Source organism: Scyliorhinus torazame, chromosome 2, assembly GCF_047496885.1.
Source record: "Scyliorhinus torazame isolate Kashiwa2021f chromosome 2, sScyTor2.1, whole genome shotgun sequence".
In the NCBI taxonomy this organism is placed as follows: Eukaryota; Metazoa; Chordata; class Chondrichthyes; order Carcharhiniformes; family Scyliorhinidae; genus Scyliorhinus; species Scyliorhinus torazame.
Window position 1 is genome coordinate 253,436,026 of NC_092708.1, and position 17,417 is coordinate 253,453,442.

The 17,417-nt window shown below is 48.0% G+C and overlaps 1 protein-coding gene across 3 annotated transcripts in view; it reads right to left on the reverse strand.

The window, feature by feature from the left end:
• Nucleotides 1–333: 333 nt before the first annotated feature.
• Nucleotides 334–17,417, reverse strand: part of exd2 (exonuclease 3'-5' domain containing 2) — a 45,011-nt gene continuing 27,927 nt past the window's right edge. For all 3 annotated transcript variants that reach the window (XM_072486152.1, XM_072486151.1, XM_072486153.1), the window contains 5 exons: nt 14,676–14,995; nt 12,828–12,934; nt 6,917–7,052; nt 5,497–5,853; nt 334–1,465 (listed from right to left, as the gene is read on the reverse strand). In XM_072486152.1, the coding sequence (XP_072342253.1) occupies nt 1,249–1,465; nt 5,497–5,853; nt 6,917–7,052; nt 12,828–12,934; nt 14,676–14,995 (1,137 nt within the window). In that variant the 3' untranslated portion in view covers nt 334–1,248. The remainder of the gene's footprint in view (nt 1,466–5,496; nt 5,854–6,916; nt 7,053–12,827; nt 12,935–14,675; nt 14,996–17,417) is intronic.

Sequence of the window (17,417 nt, forward strand, 5' to 3'; positions counted from 1 at the left end):
CCCCAGGCACATCTCCAACTTTCTTTGCTCCACCACGTGTGGTCTTGCCTTCAGTCTCCTAATCAGAGTGCTGGATTTCCCTCCCTCCCACCTCCATAAGACCTCTTTACAATTTATCGTTTTGACTAAGTTATTGGTCACCTGTCCTAATATCGCAAAGTGACTCAGCATCAGATTCTACTGGGTAATTCCTTGGGATGTTTCACTATGCTGGATGCCAAGTTGTTTCAAAGAAAGCAGAAGCAACAGAAACAAAAGGACTGAGAGTTAGTGGCTCGAGATCATCTGCTCATGGCCCTGGGAGGTTGAAATAAACATCCAGGCGTGAAACTATTATTTAGTAATTGTAAACCACGTGTTTATTGAGAGCTCAAGCATGATGTCTTTCAGATCGTAGAGAGTTACAAAGGCGGAGAAGCAGAAAAGTACACGCATCAAACCTAGTTAGTGTTAATCTGAGACATGATGACAAGGAGTGGACAGCTGCAAAGTGTTGATGAGGAAGCCTCTTTCTGTGGCAGGGCCCGCAGAACTATGCAAACTGGAAGTGACATCATTACACAGGAATTCTTCACTTTCTGACACCACACTGACAGATATTTTACGGTGAAAGTGCCTTACCGCTGATGAGTACGAGATACTTGGAAAAAGTTTTCCAAGGGAACTGTTGGGAATTGGCTTTGACTGAGGCACTGTGTAAAAGTTAAAATGGCCTTGACTGTTTGGGCGGGTTTTGGGCCAGCAACTATTACAAAGTCTAATTACCCAATATTAAACCCCAGCTGCAACCTCCCAGGTGATCTGGTCATGGTAGAAGCTCCACTCAGTGCAGGCTATCCATTATAAATTGATGCGTCTTCCATGCAGAAGACTCCCTATGCATGTGGTACAAAGATTTTCTTTTTATTTAAAAATGAAAATGGAGGTGTTTTTTTTTGTAAAATCCTAATTTAAAAATGTACGTTGGTTGATATTGTATGATGCTGGTTACATTTGCAAGGCAGGTCTCTCAAATCTATTACTGAATCTGTTCTCTGATAACAGGTCAAAAGTCAGCCTTAGTGTGTTATTGTTCTGTTCATTTTTCAGCATCACTCCCCACCTTCATAAATTTAATAAAAAGAGCTTGCAGTCCTTCTCAGTACTTTACGAGCAGATTGATGCACGTGTTCTCATACATCAACGATCATTGTTCAGTCTCAAGGGACAGTTGCAAAACAAAAACGGAGAACGGAGTGTCTTCTTATTTCACGTCAATTCAATCTTCAAGTCCTCCCCATATTTGCGGATGAGCTTACTGTGATTGTGATCCACAGACCACAGGGATGGAAGGTGCCGGGGTCGCATGTAGTCCAAGAAGTGCTGTCGCCAGCGTTTTTCCAAATACATTAGGGCTGGGAGCCCACCAAGAGCACAGGACTGCGCCACCTTCAGGCCATGAGGGATATAGTTCTCGTTGAATATCCTGACGGAGAGAAAGGGAAGCAGGCTGAACAAGATATGCATTGTCGTTCTGTCCATATATCAAACCCCATTATAGACCATAATTCATATTAGAATGTAGAAGCTAGGGAGGTATATGAAGTAGAACAAAATACATGGTTATGCTAATATGTTGATGATGGAAAATAAACACTAGTTTGCCAAATGACTTGTTTCTGTGATGTGACACCAAGTAGGAAAATAAGTTGTCAAGAGGAGGCAGAGTGTCTACAAAGGGGTATAGACAAGTTAAGTGAGTGGGCAAAAATTTGGCAGATGTAGTATAACGTGGGTAAACGCGAACTTGTTCACTTTGGGCACGAAGAATAAAGAAAGGTAGTATACCATTTAAATGGAGACAGATTGCAGAATTCAGTGGTACAGTGGGAGCTAGGTGCCTTGGCACACGAATCACATTGGCCCGTAACTTTGAAGCTTCCCAGCATTTTAACTGGAAATTGCTCCGAAGATGCGCTGGAGACCACCCCCACCCCAACCCCCGTTGGTCCACAAGCAAGGACTGCCCTGCAATTGCAACCATCTGAAAGGACAATTTAAATTGGAGACTTCGGAGGGTTCTGACCGTCTTACCAGAACAGTTACCCAGGAAAAGTTAGAAGAATTAAAACCATTCTAATTCGTGGGTAACTACTGAACCCCACCCCCCGTGCCAAAACTGATCAACTGACCACCTTCACTATCACAAAACCCGATCCCCAAACCCCCCACTGGCCAACCAAGCTCCCTCAATAATCAGGCCCCCACCTCCCCACTGAACACCCCCAACCCCCCTCCCACCTGACCCCTCCAATCACCAGGCCAATCTCTCTGATCAATCTCTACCCTCCCATGACCACCCAATCCCCTCCCCATACCATGTGACACCGACTCTCTCTCTCACACACACACACACAAACGCTAACTATTTGCCTCACAAATCTACTTTCTCCATGACTTGTGAAAATGGCTGGACTTTTAAACTTACCTGCTTTACATTAGCTCCTGCCTTCCTTACCTCTGACTCTCCAGGACTCGAAGGCCTCAGGACTGCGCTGCCCTACACAGTTCTCACCTGGCCTGAGTCAGAAGGTCAGGCGAGAAAAGGCAGCTGGATTTCCAGGTAAGTAACTAGGAGTGGAGCGGCAATCTGACTCTGCCTACCACACTGCGAAAGTTCAGACTCATAACTGCTGCCTCACAGCACCAGGGACCCCAGTTCAATTCCAGCCTTGACCGACTGTCTGTGGAGTATGCACATTCTCCTTATGTTTGCATGGGTTTCCTCCGGGTGCTTCGGTTTCCTCCCACAGTCCAAAGATGTGCAGCTTAGGTGGATTGGCCATGCCAAGTATCCAAAGGTGTGCAAGTAAGGTGGGGTTACAGGAGACAGGGCGGGGGAGCGGGCCGAGGTAGGGTGCTCTTTTGGAGGGTCAGGCAGACTCAGTGGGCCGAATGGCCTCCTTCTGCATTGTAGCGATTAGGAATGCTGGAATTTATTGCAAGAGGAATGGAATATGAAAGTAGGGAAGTTTTACTGCTGCTGTAGAGAGCCTTGGTGAGAACACATCTGGAGAAAGATGTGCCCTTTTGGTCTCCTTAATTAAAAAAAGATATAATTGCTTTGGAAGAAGTTAGAGAAGGTTCAATGGGATCATTCCTGGCATGAAGGGATTGTCTAATGAACAACAGTTGAACAGGTTAGACCGATACCCACTGGGGTTTGAAAGAATGAGAGGTAATCTTATTGAAACATATAAAATCCTGAGGAGATTTAATAGGGTGGATACCTGGAGGATGTTTCCTCTTGTGGGAGAGACTAGAACTAGGGAACACAGTTTAAAAATAAGGTCTCCCGTTTCGGACAGAGATATGGAGAAACATTTTCTGCCGAAGGGTCGTTGGTCTGTGGAATTCTCTTCTTGAGAAAGCCTTGGAGCTCGGCCATTGAATTTATTCAAGGCTGAGTTAGATTTTTGAAGCATAAAGGAGGCAAGGATTATGGAGGGCACACAGTGAACTGGAGTGGGGACCACAGTCAGATCAGCCATGATCTTAACGAATGATGGAGCAGGCTCGAAAGACTGAATGGCCTTTTCCTGCTCCCATGTTCCTCCGCATATTCTGTGTAATTTTAATTATGACTTTAAGGAATAGTGATATCACTGGTGACAGCATTGAAGCAAAGCTTCCTCTGCATTCAACAATGTGCATGAGTCTCAAACCTCAGAACAGCCCTGACACACCCGACAAGCATCATTCGATTTCCCACACCAATTACTTAAGTGGTCAACCAACAAGCCCTTTGGCCACCAGAACTGGGCAGCAATTCTTTATCTTGGCTGCTATACACGCAGTTCACCATCTATTGAAATCAGTCTCCTTACACAGAAGCCCAGGCAGCAGCCATTTGACCCTTGACCCATCATTGCTGCTCTGAGTTTGTTAATCAGCCTCACTCCACCTGATCGTTTTCCATATCCTGACATTTTGTAAGTGTACATCCAGTTCACTTTTGAATGATATTACCGCATCTGGTCCCACCACCCTTTCAAGCAGTGAATTTCAGATAACAACAGCTCGTTCAATGTTATCCCCATCTTCCCCTTACCTTTTTTTCCCAATTATCTTAAATCTGGTGACTGACCCTTCTTCCAACTGAAATGGTTTCTTATTTACTTTTTTCAATATCACTCAATTTTGATCACACAACATTCTGACTCTCGGGCAATTAGGGATGGACGATAAATGCTGGTCTTGCCAGCGATGCCAACATCCCAAGGACAAATGAAAACAAAACATCTATTATAACTCCCCTTGACCTTCTCAACTCGAAGGTCAGAAGTCATCTCAAAGCATATTAAGTTTATGCCGCACAGGCAAATCACTGGGCTGGATAAAATGGGGGGAAAAAGGGTGGGGGAGTGGTTGGATGGCATCCCCACCCCCCACATCTCCCCCAGAAGCAAAGTCAGTGTTGATCTTTTCTCTACATCTTACTATAACATTATATTCTGCAGTCTCTCCTTCCTTCCCTATGTACGGTATGCATTGTTTGTACAGCATGCAAGAAACAATACTTTTCACTGTATACTAATACATGTGACAATAATAAATCAAATCAAATCAGTGTGGAGCTAACTAATTCCATACTGGCCCATCCCGCAGCCTTAATATGCTGTGGTCGGGCTTCACAGGGCCAAGTGGGACTTCTGCCCCCCAACTGGGATGGTAGTTTCACCCTCCGGATTGGCCGGCAGCCCCGGCAGTGCCAAGTGCGCTTTAGTGGCCATTGGTGGGACTGCAGCAAGGAGGGAGGCCAAACTTCTTAAGGCGCCAGCAGTGCATTATCAAGGTTAACAGGCTTGGTAATAAACCGAATTGACCTCTGATTGTAAAAACAGGCCAACGACCGTCACACTGTGCGATTGTCAGAATCTGTCTGCACATTTTTTCCTGCGTGTCAGTTTGGCTCAGTGGCGGACTTCATCTTGGAGTCAAAGGTCATGGATTTATGTCCCACTGAACAATCTGAACACATGATCTAGGCGAACAATCTAGTGATGACGGTCTGAATGCTGCACTATTGGAAGATGGCCATTTTTCAGATGATACGTCAGAAACAGGGCTTCATCTGTCCTCTGAGGTGGAAATAAAAGATTCTAAGGGCACTCCTGGAAGAAGAACAGGGGTGTTCACCCAGTGTCCCAGTCAATATTTATCCCTCATCCAACACAACTAAAACCTGCTGATTATTACGTTGCAGTTTAAGGGTGTGTCTCGGTGTGTGCAAATTGGTTGTCAAATATCCCTGAATTGCAACAGTGACCAACGTCGAACATACTTCATTGGTTCTGAAGTGCATTGGAACACCAGGAGATCATGAAAATCTCTGAAAATGGGAAGCTTTTTCTTACATAAATTGAAGGTTTTTTTCTCCAATGTAAACAGCGTTCCGGAGGGATTCTATGAAATTTGTAAATATAAGTGGTTTGTCACAACTGTATATTTTCTCACCGGGTTTCCAGCGATGCTCCTTCTTCCAGGATCTCTGTAGTCAATGTCTCCACACCGTAGAAAGCTTTCAGGGTGCCCTGCAGTTCTTTCTGCCGAGCCTCGGGAAGGCTTTCGGCATGCAACAAGGCCCGTGCTCCAGAACGCACCTGCCTACGAACCGGGTCCTCCAGCAGACGAACACTTTCCTCACAACCAATTGGTGCACTGAACTCCCCAGCTAGCTGCTGCTTTAGAACATTGTCATAATAATTCGAGGTGGCATGGCAGGCAGTGCACAGGAGTAGAACGTCGTGAGAACTGTGGTCTTTCATTTGGATCGGGAAGTGTCTTCGGTATTCATGGGGAACAATGTTCTTCCTGAAGAAACATAAATCATCGCAACTACTTGATCTAAAATACGGTGAAAACATATTATATGGGTCACAAAAAGTGACATTACAAATCTGGGCCAGAATGGGGGTGGATTGACTAATTCTCCAATCGATACAGACTGGGATTAACTTTATATAATTTGTGTACTCGTCACTTCTGTGCTCACTGATTTGCATCGGCATCAGATCTGGCAATTTAAAAAAATCATGTCTTTTCAAATGTCTCGCTTCTTCTCATCTCCTTCAGCTCCACAACCCTCGAAGATCTCTATTCTAATAAAACGTTGATCTCTTGCACACCTTCCCGCCAGCGTGGCCAGGCATCAGTTGTCTAGACTGTAAACCATGGAGTTCTCTTCTTAAACCTCCCCGTGTCTCTCCCTCCCCCTCATACTTTAAGGCACTCCTTAAAAACCTAACTCTTTGACTAAGTCTTTGGTTACAGTGGCTACAAGAGTAGCTCAAAGGCCTGAAAGAACCAAGCATATCTATAAGCCGAGCTGGGTCCACCATTGACAGCTGTGTCTTCAGCTGCCTGGGCACTAAAGCACTGGAATTCTCCCCACCCCTCTCGCCCTCTCCTCCTTCAAGAAGCTCACTACCTCTTTGACCAAGCTTTTGGTAAAGTGCCCTAATATTTCTCCTCAGGGCGCACTGTTAAATTTTGTTTGATAATGCTCCTGGAAAGTACCTTACTTTCACACTTCACAACGTTAAAGGAGCTGTGCAAATGTAGGTTATTGTTCAGCATTTCAATGCACTGTTGGAATATTCGGATGCTTCAAATTAGTTGGAGGCTGATATGGAAATGCTGAAGCTGCGAAAAGTTGAGGGAAATGTGTCGCCCAGCTCAGACCAAATGTTAAGTAGTCAGATCAGACCAGGCAAAATATTCCATTATGTTTTTCACTAAGTAACAAGTATGGTAATGCACTCTTGTTAGCCTTACAGGGGAAGTAAAAGGCAGTAATTGTTGAATTCTCCACTCATCCTCTTACAAACATCTCACATTTCATTGCAAGATTTAAATCCTTCACTCATCCGCTCACCTGATGTAAGACTCTCTCTTGCCACACACAACACACAGGTTCTCCTTGGTTGTCAGGTAATAGTCTTCCTGAGACTCGGGCCTTCCTGACGGTTCAAACGTCAGCTTCACAACAAATGGGGCCTCGCTGATGAGCTCTGAATGAAGAACAGACGCCTGTTCAAATTCAAGACTTCATTTTTGAGGAACAAAAACAAATCAAGTAACTTTCTCAGCCATTACTAGAATTATAACATAGAACATAGAAAATACAGCACAGAACAGGCCCTTCGGCCCACGATGTTGTGCCGAACCTTTGTCCTAGATTAATCATAGATTATCATTGAATTTACAGTGCAGAAGGAGGCCATTTGGCCCCCTGAGTCTGCACCGGCTCTTGGAAAGAGCACCCCACCCAAACTCAACACCTCCACCCAACACCAAGGGCAATTTTGGACACTAAGGGCAATTTATCATGGCCAATCCACCTACCCTGCACATCTTTGGACTGTGGGAGGAAACCGGAGCACCCGGTGGAAACCCACGCAGACACTGGGAGGACGTAGACCCAGGAAGTGTAGAAGATTGTAGTTTAGTCGGGCAGTATGGTCGGCACGGGTTTGGAGGGCCGAAGGGCCTGTTCCTGTGCTGTACATTTCTTTGTTCTTTGTTCTTTGACGTGCAGACTCCGCACAGTGACCCAAGCCGGAATCAAACCTGGGACCCTGGAGCTGTGAAGCAATTGTGCTATCCCAATGCTACTGTGCTGCCCTTAAGAACAAATAAATCTACACTATATCATTTTACCGTAATCCATGTACCTATCCAATAGCTGCTTGAAGGTCCCTAATGTTTCCGACTCAACTACTTCCACAGGCAGTGCATTCCATGCCCCCACTATTCTCTGGGTAAAGAACCTACCTCTGATATCCCTCCTATATCTTCCACCTTTCACCTTAAATTTATGTCCCCTTGCAATGGTTTGTTCCACCCGGGGAAAAAGTCTCTGACTGTCTGCTCTATCTATTCCCCCTGATCATCTTATAAACCTCTATCAAGTCGCCCCTCATCCTTCTCCGTTCTAATGAGAAAAGACCTAGCACCCTCAACCTTTCCTCGTAAGACCTACTCTCCATTCCAGGTAACATCCTGGTAAATCTTCTTTGCACCTTTTCCAAAGCTTCCACATCCTTCCTAAAATGAGGTGACCAGAACTGTACACAGTACTCCAAATGTGGCCATACCAAAGTTTTGTACAGCTGCATCATCACCTCACGGCTCTTAAATTCAATCCCTCTGTTAATGAACGCGAGCACACCATAGGCCTTCTTCACAGCTCTATCCACTTGAGTGGCAACTTTCAAAGATGTATGAACATAGACCCCAAGATCTCTCTGCTCCTCCACATTGCCAAGAACTCTACTGTTAACCCTGTATTCCGCATTCATATTTGTCCTTCCAAAATGGACAACCTCACACTTTTCAGGGTTAAACTCCATCTGCCACTTCTCAGCCCAGCTCTGCATCCTATCTATGTCTCTTTGCAGCCGACAACAGCCCTCCTTACTATCCACAACTCCACCAATCTTCGTATCGTCTGCAAATTTACTGACCCACCCTTCAACTCCCTCATCCAAGTAATTAATGAAAATCACAAACAGCAGAGGACCCAGAACTGATCCCTGCGGTACGCCACTGGTAACTGGGATCCAGGCTGAATATTTGCCATCCACCACCACTCTCTGACTTCTATCGGTTAGCCAGTTCGTTATCCAACTGGCCAAATTTCCCACTATCCCATGCCTCCTTACTTTCTGCAGGAGCCTACCATGGGGAACCTTATCAAATGCCTTACTAAAATCCATGTACACTACATCCACTGCTTTACCTTCATCCACATGCTTGCTCACCTCCTCAAAGAATTCAATAAGATTTGTAAGGCAAGACCTACCCCTCACAAATCCGTGCTGACTATCCCTAATCAAGCAGTGTCTTTCCAGATGTTCAGAAATCCTATCCTTCAGTACCCTTTCCATTACTTTGCCTACCACCGAAGTAAGACTAACTGGCCTGTAATTCCCAAGGTTATCCCTAGTCCCTTTTTTGAACAGGGGCACGACAATCGCCACTCTCCAATCCCCTGGTACCACCCCTGTTGACAGTGAGGACGAAAAGATCATTGCCAACGGCTCTGCAATTTCATCTCTTGCTTCCCATAGAATCCTTGGATATATCCCGTCAGGCCCGGGGGACTTGTCTATCCTCAAGTTTTTCAAAATGCCCAACACATCTTCCTTCCTAACAAGTATTTCCTCGAGCTTACCAGTCTGTTGCACACTGTCCTCTCCAACAATATCGCCCCTCATTTGTAAATACAGAAGAAAAGTACTCGTTCAAGGCCTCTCCTATCTCTTCAGACTCAATACACAATCTCCCGCTACTATCCTTGATCGGACCTACCCTCGCTCTAGTCATTCTCATATTTCTCACATATGTGTGAAAGGCCTTGGGGTTTTCCTTGATCCTACCCGCCAAAGATTGTTCATGCCCTCTCTTAGCTCTCCTAATCCCTTTCTTCAGTTCCCTCCTGGCTATCTTGTATCCCTCCAATGCCCTGTCTGAACCTTGTTTCCTCAGCCTTACATAAGTCTCCTTTTTCCTCTTAACAAGACATTCAACCTCTCTTGTCAACCATGGTTCCCTCACTCGACCATCTCTTCCCTGCCTGACAGGGACATACATATCAAGGACACGTAGTACCTGTTCCTTGAACAAGTTCCACATTTCACTTGTGTCCTTCCCTGACAGCCTATGTTCCCAACTTATGCACTTCAATTCTTGTCTGACAACATCGTATTTACCCTTCCCCCAATTGTAAACCTTGCCCTGTTGCACGTACCTATCCCTCTCCATTACTAACATGAAAGTCACAGAATTGTGGTCACTATCTCCAAAATGCTCCCCCACTAACAAATCTATCACTTGCCCTGGTTCATTACCAAGTACTAAATCCAATATTGCCCCTCCTCTGGTCGGACAATCTACATACTGTGTTAGAAAAGCTTCCTGGACACACTGCACAAACACCACCCCATCCAAACTATTTGATCTAAAGAGTTTCCACTCAATATTTGGGAAGTTAAAGTCGCCCATGACTACTACCCTGTGACTTCTGCACCTTTCCAAAATCTGTTTCCCAATCTGTTCCTCCACATCTCTGCTACTATTGGGGGGCCTATAGAAAACTCCTAACAAGGTGACTGCTCCTTTACTATTTCTGACTTCAACACATACTACCTCAATAGGGTGATACTCCTCAAACTGCCTTTCTGCAGCTGTGCAGTGTGCTTAACTCTGAGAAGTATCCAATTGGATTCTTTTAAGAGCAAGTACAAATCAACATCTTAAAATTTTTTTTTTAAAAGTAATACTGTTACTGGGTCCAAGAGTAGGATACAGGGGAAGGGAGAAGGTAGACAAAAATGAGAAGAATACAATACAGGACATTAATAAACTTGCAGAGTGGGTGAAAAATTGCCATAAGCAGTTCAACATAGATAAATGTGAGATAGTACAGCTTGGTGGGAAGATTAGGGAGTTCACTTATTACTTTGAGCTCTAAGTTTGAGCAAGCAGTGGCAAAGTACATTTTCCTGGTAAGTTCCAAAGAGGAGATCCTGGAATGGCAATGGGCAGGCTTTTGGGGCGAGGTCCAGGTTAAGGCAAGGCCCAGGGCAGGACACAGTGGCGAGGTGAGAAGGCAGGGACGGCGCCCGTGAAGGAAAGGGGTGGTGTGAGTGAGGGGGGGGGGGGGGGGAGGGGGGGGGGGGAGGGGGGGGGGGGAGGGGGGCGCAAGAGGGAGGGGGTGGTGGGGGTGCAAACGGGAGGGGGTGGGGGTGCAAACGGGAGGGGGTGGGGGTGCAAACGGGAGGGGGTGGGGGTGCAAACGGGAGGGGGTGGGGGTGCAAACGGGAGGGGGTGGGGGTGCAAACGGGAGGGGGTGGGGGTGCAAACGGGAGGGGGTGGGGGTGCAAACGGGAGGGGGTGGGGGGTGCAAACGGGAGGGGGTGGGGGTGCAAACGGGAGGGGGCGGGGGTGCAAACGGGAGGGGGCGGGGGTGCAAACGGGAGGGGGCGGGGGTGCAAACGGGAGGGGGCGGGGGTGCAAACGGGAGGGGGCGGGGGTGCAAACGGGAGGGGGGCGGGGGTGCAAACGGGAGGGGGCGGGGGTGCAAACGGGAGGGGGCGGGGGTGCAAACGGGAGGGGGCGGGGGTGCAAACGGGAGGGGGCGGGGGTGCAAACGGGAGGGGGCGGGGGTGCAAACGGGAGGGGGCGGGGGTGCAAACGGGAGGGGGCGGGGGTGCAAACGGGAGGGGGCGGCGCGGGGGAGGGAGGGGGCGGCGCGGGGAGGGAGGGGGCGGCGCGGGGAGGGAGGGGGCGGCGCGGGGAGGGAGGGGGCGGCGCGGGGAGGGAGGGGGCGGCGCGGGAGGGAGGGGGCGGCGCGGGAGGGAGGGGGCGGCGCGGGAGGGAGGGGGCGGCGCGGGAGGGAGGGGGCGGCGCGGGAGGGAGGGGGCGGCGCGGGAGGGAGGGGGCGGCGCGGGAGGGAGGGGGCGGCGCGGGAGGGAGGGGGCGGCGCGGGAGGGAGGGGGCGGCGCGGGAGGGAGGGGGGCGGCGCGGGAGGGAGGGGGCGGCGCGGGAGGGAGGGGGCGGCGCGGGAGGGAGGGGGCGGCGCGGGAGGGAGGGGGCGGCGCGGGAGGGAGGGGGCGGCGCGGGGAGGGAGCGGGCGGCGCGGGAGGGAGCGGGCGGCGCGGGAGGGAGCGGGCGGCGCGGGAGGGAGCGGGCGGCGCGGGAGGGAGCGGGCGGCGCGGGAGGGGGGGGGGCGGCGCGGGAAGGGGGGGGGGCGGCGCGGGAGGGGGGGGGCGGCGCGGGAGGGAGGGGGGCGGCGCGGGAGGGAGGGGGCGGCGCGGGAGGGAGGGGGCGGCGCGGGAGGGAGGGGGCGGCGCGGGAGGGAGGGGGCGGCGCGGGAGGGAGGGGGCGGCGCGGGAGGGAGCGGGCGGCGCGGGAGGGAGCGGGCGGCGCGGGAGGGAGCGGGCGGCGCGGGAGGGAGCGGGCGGCGCGGGAGGGAGCGGGCGGCGCGGGAGGGAGCGGGCGGCGCGGGAGGGAGGGGGCGGCGCGGGAGGGAGGGGGCGGCGCGGGAGGGAGGGGGCGGCGCGGGAGGGGAGGGGGCGGTGTGACTGAGAGTGGAGTGCGCAGACGAGTAACTGAGTGAGTCTGGGCACTCCATGATTCTCACACACCCTCACAGTGGGCACCCAGAGACTGGGAGTGACATATCCGCCCAATAAATGATCAATTCATTGTTTTGGTATTTTCTGTTTGATGTTGTGTCGCATTTAATCTTTCCAAAATTTGTGAAAAAAATGAATGCGTGCACCCCCAAGTCACATGGAAAGATTGGGCAAGCCTGGACAGACGTTATAGAGGCATTGAAGTCGGCATAGAGGATTAGTATGCACTGGAGGGGGCACAGGGGATACTATCGGCACTGCAGAGCGTATCAGGGTTAAAGAGGCGCTATATATATATATATATATATATTTATATATATGTTAGGAAAGGATTGATAGGCCGGGGCGGCTTTGGGGAGGGGATCAGTTAAAACAGGGCCCTATCATTAAATTAATTGAAACAAGAGATAGGTCTTACAGTGAAAAATGATTTTTTTTTTTTTTTTTTAATAAATCAGAATGAGGAACAATCATGATTCTGTCCATCAGTCTTAGAACAATTCAGAATGTCCCGTGCAGCAATTGATCACCAAGTCATTTCTTACTGGGCCCCACTATCATTTTGATTTTCCCTCGGTGGTTCATTACTCTGGGTAGTGACAGTAAGGGAAGTTTGTATTCCTCAGATAGTGCAGACAAACCTACCCCCAATGCCCTTGTCTATGTACCATTGAGCCTTCTTCCTGTCGCAGGTGCACAGAGGTTGTCCATCTGGGGCATGGAGAAAACAGTTGTCATAGAGTGGTGATTTCCTGCAAACAGTAAAATAAACTGCAATCAATCCACTGAAGAAATAATCAGATCTCACTTCTATCCTGCACAGGACATATTAATTCAATGAAATAGCTCCATATGCCAACAGAGGTTTACATTCTAACAGCGCCAAGGACCCGGCTTCGACTCCAGCCTTGGGTGCCCGTCTGTGTGGACTTTGCACGGTCTCCCAGTGTCTGCGTGGGTTACTTCCGGGTGCTCAGGTTTCCACCCACAGTCCAAAGATGCACAGGTTAGGTGGATTGATCATGATCAATGCACGGGGTTGGGGGGTTAAGACGGGGGAATGGGCCCAAAGTAGATTGCTCTTTCGGAGGATCGGCGCAGACTTGATGGGCTGAATGGCCTCCTTCTGTACTGTAGGGATTCTATGGATAGAGGCCAATGAAAAAACCCAAAGGACGGAAACTCAATTTTAGCAATTAACTAACGTGCAAGATTTAAAAGACATTTGGTACTCAAAGGTTAACCTGCTCTGTTTAATTTCAGTGACGTGTGCCAGTGGCAAAACACTTGTTTTGGCTGGTTTTTAGTGCAGTTCACTGCTGTTGTGACTAGTTTACTTTGAGCTTCCGCCCTACACAGGTAGTCAAGCTACCTTTAAGTTGTTGCTTGGTAGTACAGAACTTCAGTATTGAAGAAAAGGGACATGTTGTGGAAGGTTTTCATTTAGTACTCAACAGAACAATACTCAGGAATACCAAAGGTAATGGGATGACAATCCAAAGTGCTGATCTGTTGGAAATGGACTCTGAATGGTAGAGGCAATGCAATGGAGAATGCACCAGTTAACGCTGACTGACAGTTAACTACCAAACTTTACTTAAATTCAAACTGATTAGGTTGACTCTGATTGGTAAAGACTTTGCCCTGGGGAATGAACCAGAGAATGGATGTCATCTATTTTGTTTAGTTGAAAAAAAGCTACATATATTAGTACACAAGACCCTGCCTGTACAACTTCTTTTTATCTGCAACGGGCAGGGCCCTGTGTATTAATATATGTAGCTTCCAACAGGCATTGGTGAGCCCGAACCCAACTGATGATCTTAAATTGGTTGTTGGTGTAATTCTAAACACACTCAGGACAGAGTCCACTTACCAACCAAACAGCACACTCTTCTCATGCAGTATAAATTGTTGTTTCCTTTACATTTGGTATTTTAAAAAATAGTTCTGATGAGTGCAAGATGAAAAGCTTCCGCAGCATGCGTCTTTGTTTAACTATCTTCCAGTTATTGAAAATGCTACGCTTGCACTCAGCTCCTTTGTGCACAACTTCATTTCCTGGGGTTGTAACACTTTGCATGTCAAATTCTCCCCCTTATGAATTCTTTGTAGATTTACATGTTTGCCAATATAATGAGTGTGGAGGCTGATTACTGGATTCCTACAAATTTCTTTTTCACCGGCCACTTCCACCACCGCCCCACAACTAAATTTTCTGATTTAAAGGTTTAAATGAAACAAAATACATATTTTACAATAATTAAGCTGCCTTTTGTGTTTTTTAATGCTTGCTAAATTTGTACTTGAAGGCCTTGGCCTCCACCAAGAACCTCGGCTTTGAGTTGATAATTTTGCCATTATATTAATATTCTATGGTCTGAGCATGTATTGAATTTCACAGGATACACAGTACTGTACAGTCCCAAGTACAAAATGGAGTAAAAGGTTCAGAGTACAAGGAAATTAGCCTACAAGCCGCCCCCCTTTTACCTGGCAGAATATCCCACCCCCAGTGGTTTGTGCTGGGTTTTTCTCGGGTCTTGCATGTTCAGCTCTGACTGGTTGGCCCCAAGCTTCTTGTTTCGTCTTCTCTGCTGAGAATTCACCTCTCCCATTCCATCTTCCCCTCTGCTCCAGCCCACTTTGCCCTTAAATGGGATATCCACCAGGCCCTGGCACAGTGCCAGCATCTGCCTCCAGCTGGGCTCACATTCAGTTGAGGTGCTATCTTCAAGTGGTGCAGAACTGAATCCCAGCAGGTGAAAGAACAGAGCCACAGACACCTGGGCATCTTGTGCAGCATACGTTACCTGTCAGCACAATGCAGAATGTAGAAGCAAGACACTGACTCAAAACATTATCTACAACCTGCAAAAACATACAAACAGATATGAATATATTTCCTGGGCACAATCAAATCAGATTATGTCTGATCTGTGACCTCATTTTAACCTCACAGGTATTCAGCTAACAGAAAGATTTGGAATTAAAAATGGATCCAGTTTCAACTGTCATTTGTAGAAGTTCCAAACTTCTACCATCCTTTGTGCACAAAAGTGTTTCCTAACTTCACTCAGTAATGTTCATTTGCCCTACATTTACCAACTAGTGGAAATAGTTAACCACCCAATCAATTCTCTGTAATACCCTGGTAACTACAATCAAGTTCACCCTTAATCTTCCGCATTCCAAGGAACAGGAGCCAAATTTGTGTAATCTCTCCTCATAATTTAACCCTCGAAGTCCTGGTATTGTTTTAGTAAATCTAAGCTGCACTTCCAAACATTCACAGTGCTCCAGGGTTAGCTGGCCAGGGATACGTAGCACGACTTCGAACTCCTTGCAGTCGAATACTCTAGATATAAAGATCAGCATTTCATTAGCTTTTTTAATTATTTTGCAGACATGTCCGCAATATTTTAGTGATCTATATAATTGAACCTCTACTGCTTCTCATTTGTCATTACTTAGAAAATACTCTGGTCTATCTTTCTTCGGTCCAAAATGGAAGGCCAATACTGAAATCCATTTGTCACAGTTTTGCCTGCAACAACTTCTTATATTCATATCATGTATATAATGTAATTAAACAATCCATGGTACTTCACAGGAGCATTACAAAAGAAAATATGAGCAACAATGTTTTAAGGTGTGTCTCTCAAAGGAGGAAAGCGATGTAGGGAGTAAATTCCAGAGCTTAGTACCTAGGCAGCCAAAGGCATGGTGGAACGGTTAAAATGGGGGATAAACCAGAGGTGGGAATGAATGAGCGCTGGTAGCCAGGTAGGTTTGTGGGACAGAGTTACAGAGGGGCAAGGTCATGGCGGATTTTTGAAAACCAGGATGAGAATTTTAAAATCAATATGTTGCTTGATCAGGAGCCAATACAAGTCGGTGGGTACAAGGGTGATACAATTGGTGCAAACTAAGACACAAGTGGCACAGTTTTAGATGACCTCAAATTTATGGAGGGTAGAATGCAGGATACCAGCCATCATTGCGTTGGAATATTCAAGTCCAAAGTTACCAAAGACATAAATGGGGGTTTCAGCAGCCGATGAGCTGGTACAAGGGTGAAGCTGGGATGCTAGGCCGAGAGGGGGCTCTGATGCTTGGGCAGCCCAAAACCCCCATATAATCCATTCAGGCACATGCCATAGGGAGGTCACTCCATAGTCACCTCACAGCGACCAAAACAACATGGTAGGCCACAGTTACAGGCTATGGACTGCCTTTGACGGTGGGATAAATCACTGCATCCCATCGGACAGCTACCGCTTGCCACAAACCAGGCAGCCCGCAGTTAGTAACGTGCTGTCCCATCACAGTCTACCAACTTCAACGGGTGCTTGGAGCTTAGGATCATTGCCTGACAAGTGGAGTGTACCACCACACCAAGCAATATGAAGAGAAGACACGTAGCAGTTGACAAGACACCGGGAAGAGAGCCAGACGCTGCTAAACCAATCAGTGACCCATTGTTGTGCACCCATTGTCACTTGAGACAAGGAGGCCAAGAAACAGTTAATTTGCTTATGTTCATCTTCATGAGGCTGCATGCCTGATTCAATATCAGCTTCCTTGGGATCATGCTGATCTCTTCCACTATAAATGCTGACTCAAAGTAATTATTTAACAAGTTTGCCATTTCCTTATTTTCACTTATATTACAATTTCAGTTTTTATAAAAAATATATATTTATTAAAGTTTTTTAACACAATGCTGCTGATCGACCTTCCTCTAACGCTCCGCAAGATAGTCTAGGAACGGTTGCCACCGCCTGTATAACCCCTGCGCAGACCCTCTCAAGGCGAACTTAATCCTCTCCAACTTTATGAACCCAGCCATATCATTTATCCAGGCCTCCAGGCTGGGGGGCTTCGCCTCCTTCCACATTAGCAAGATCCTTCGCCGGGCTACTAGGGACGCAAAGGCCAGAATGCCAGCCTCTTTTGCCTCCTGCACTCCCGGTTCGTCCACGACTCCAAATATTGCTAGTCCCCAGCTTGGCTTGACCCGGACTTTCACCACCTGAGATATTGCTCCTGCCACTCCTCTCCAGAACCCCTCCAATGCCGGGCATGACCAAAACATATGGACATAGTTCGCCGGGCTCCCTGAGCACCTTCCACATCTGTCCTCTACCCCAAAGAACCTACTCAACCTCGCCCCCGTCAAGTGCGCTCTGTGGACCACCTTAAATTGTATCAGGCTGAGCCTGGCACACGAGG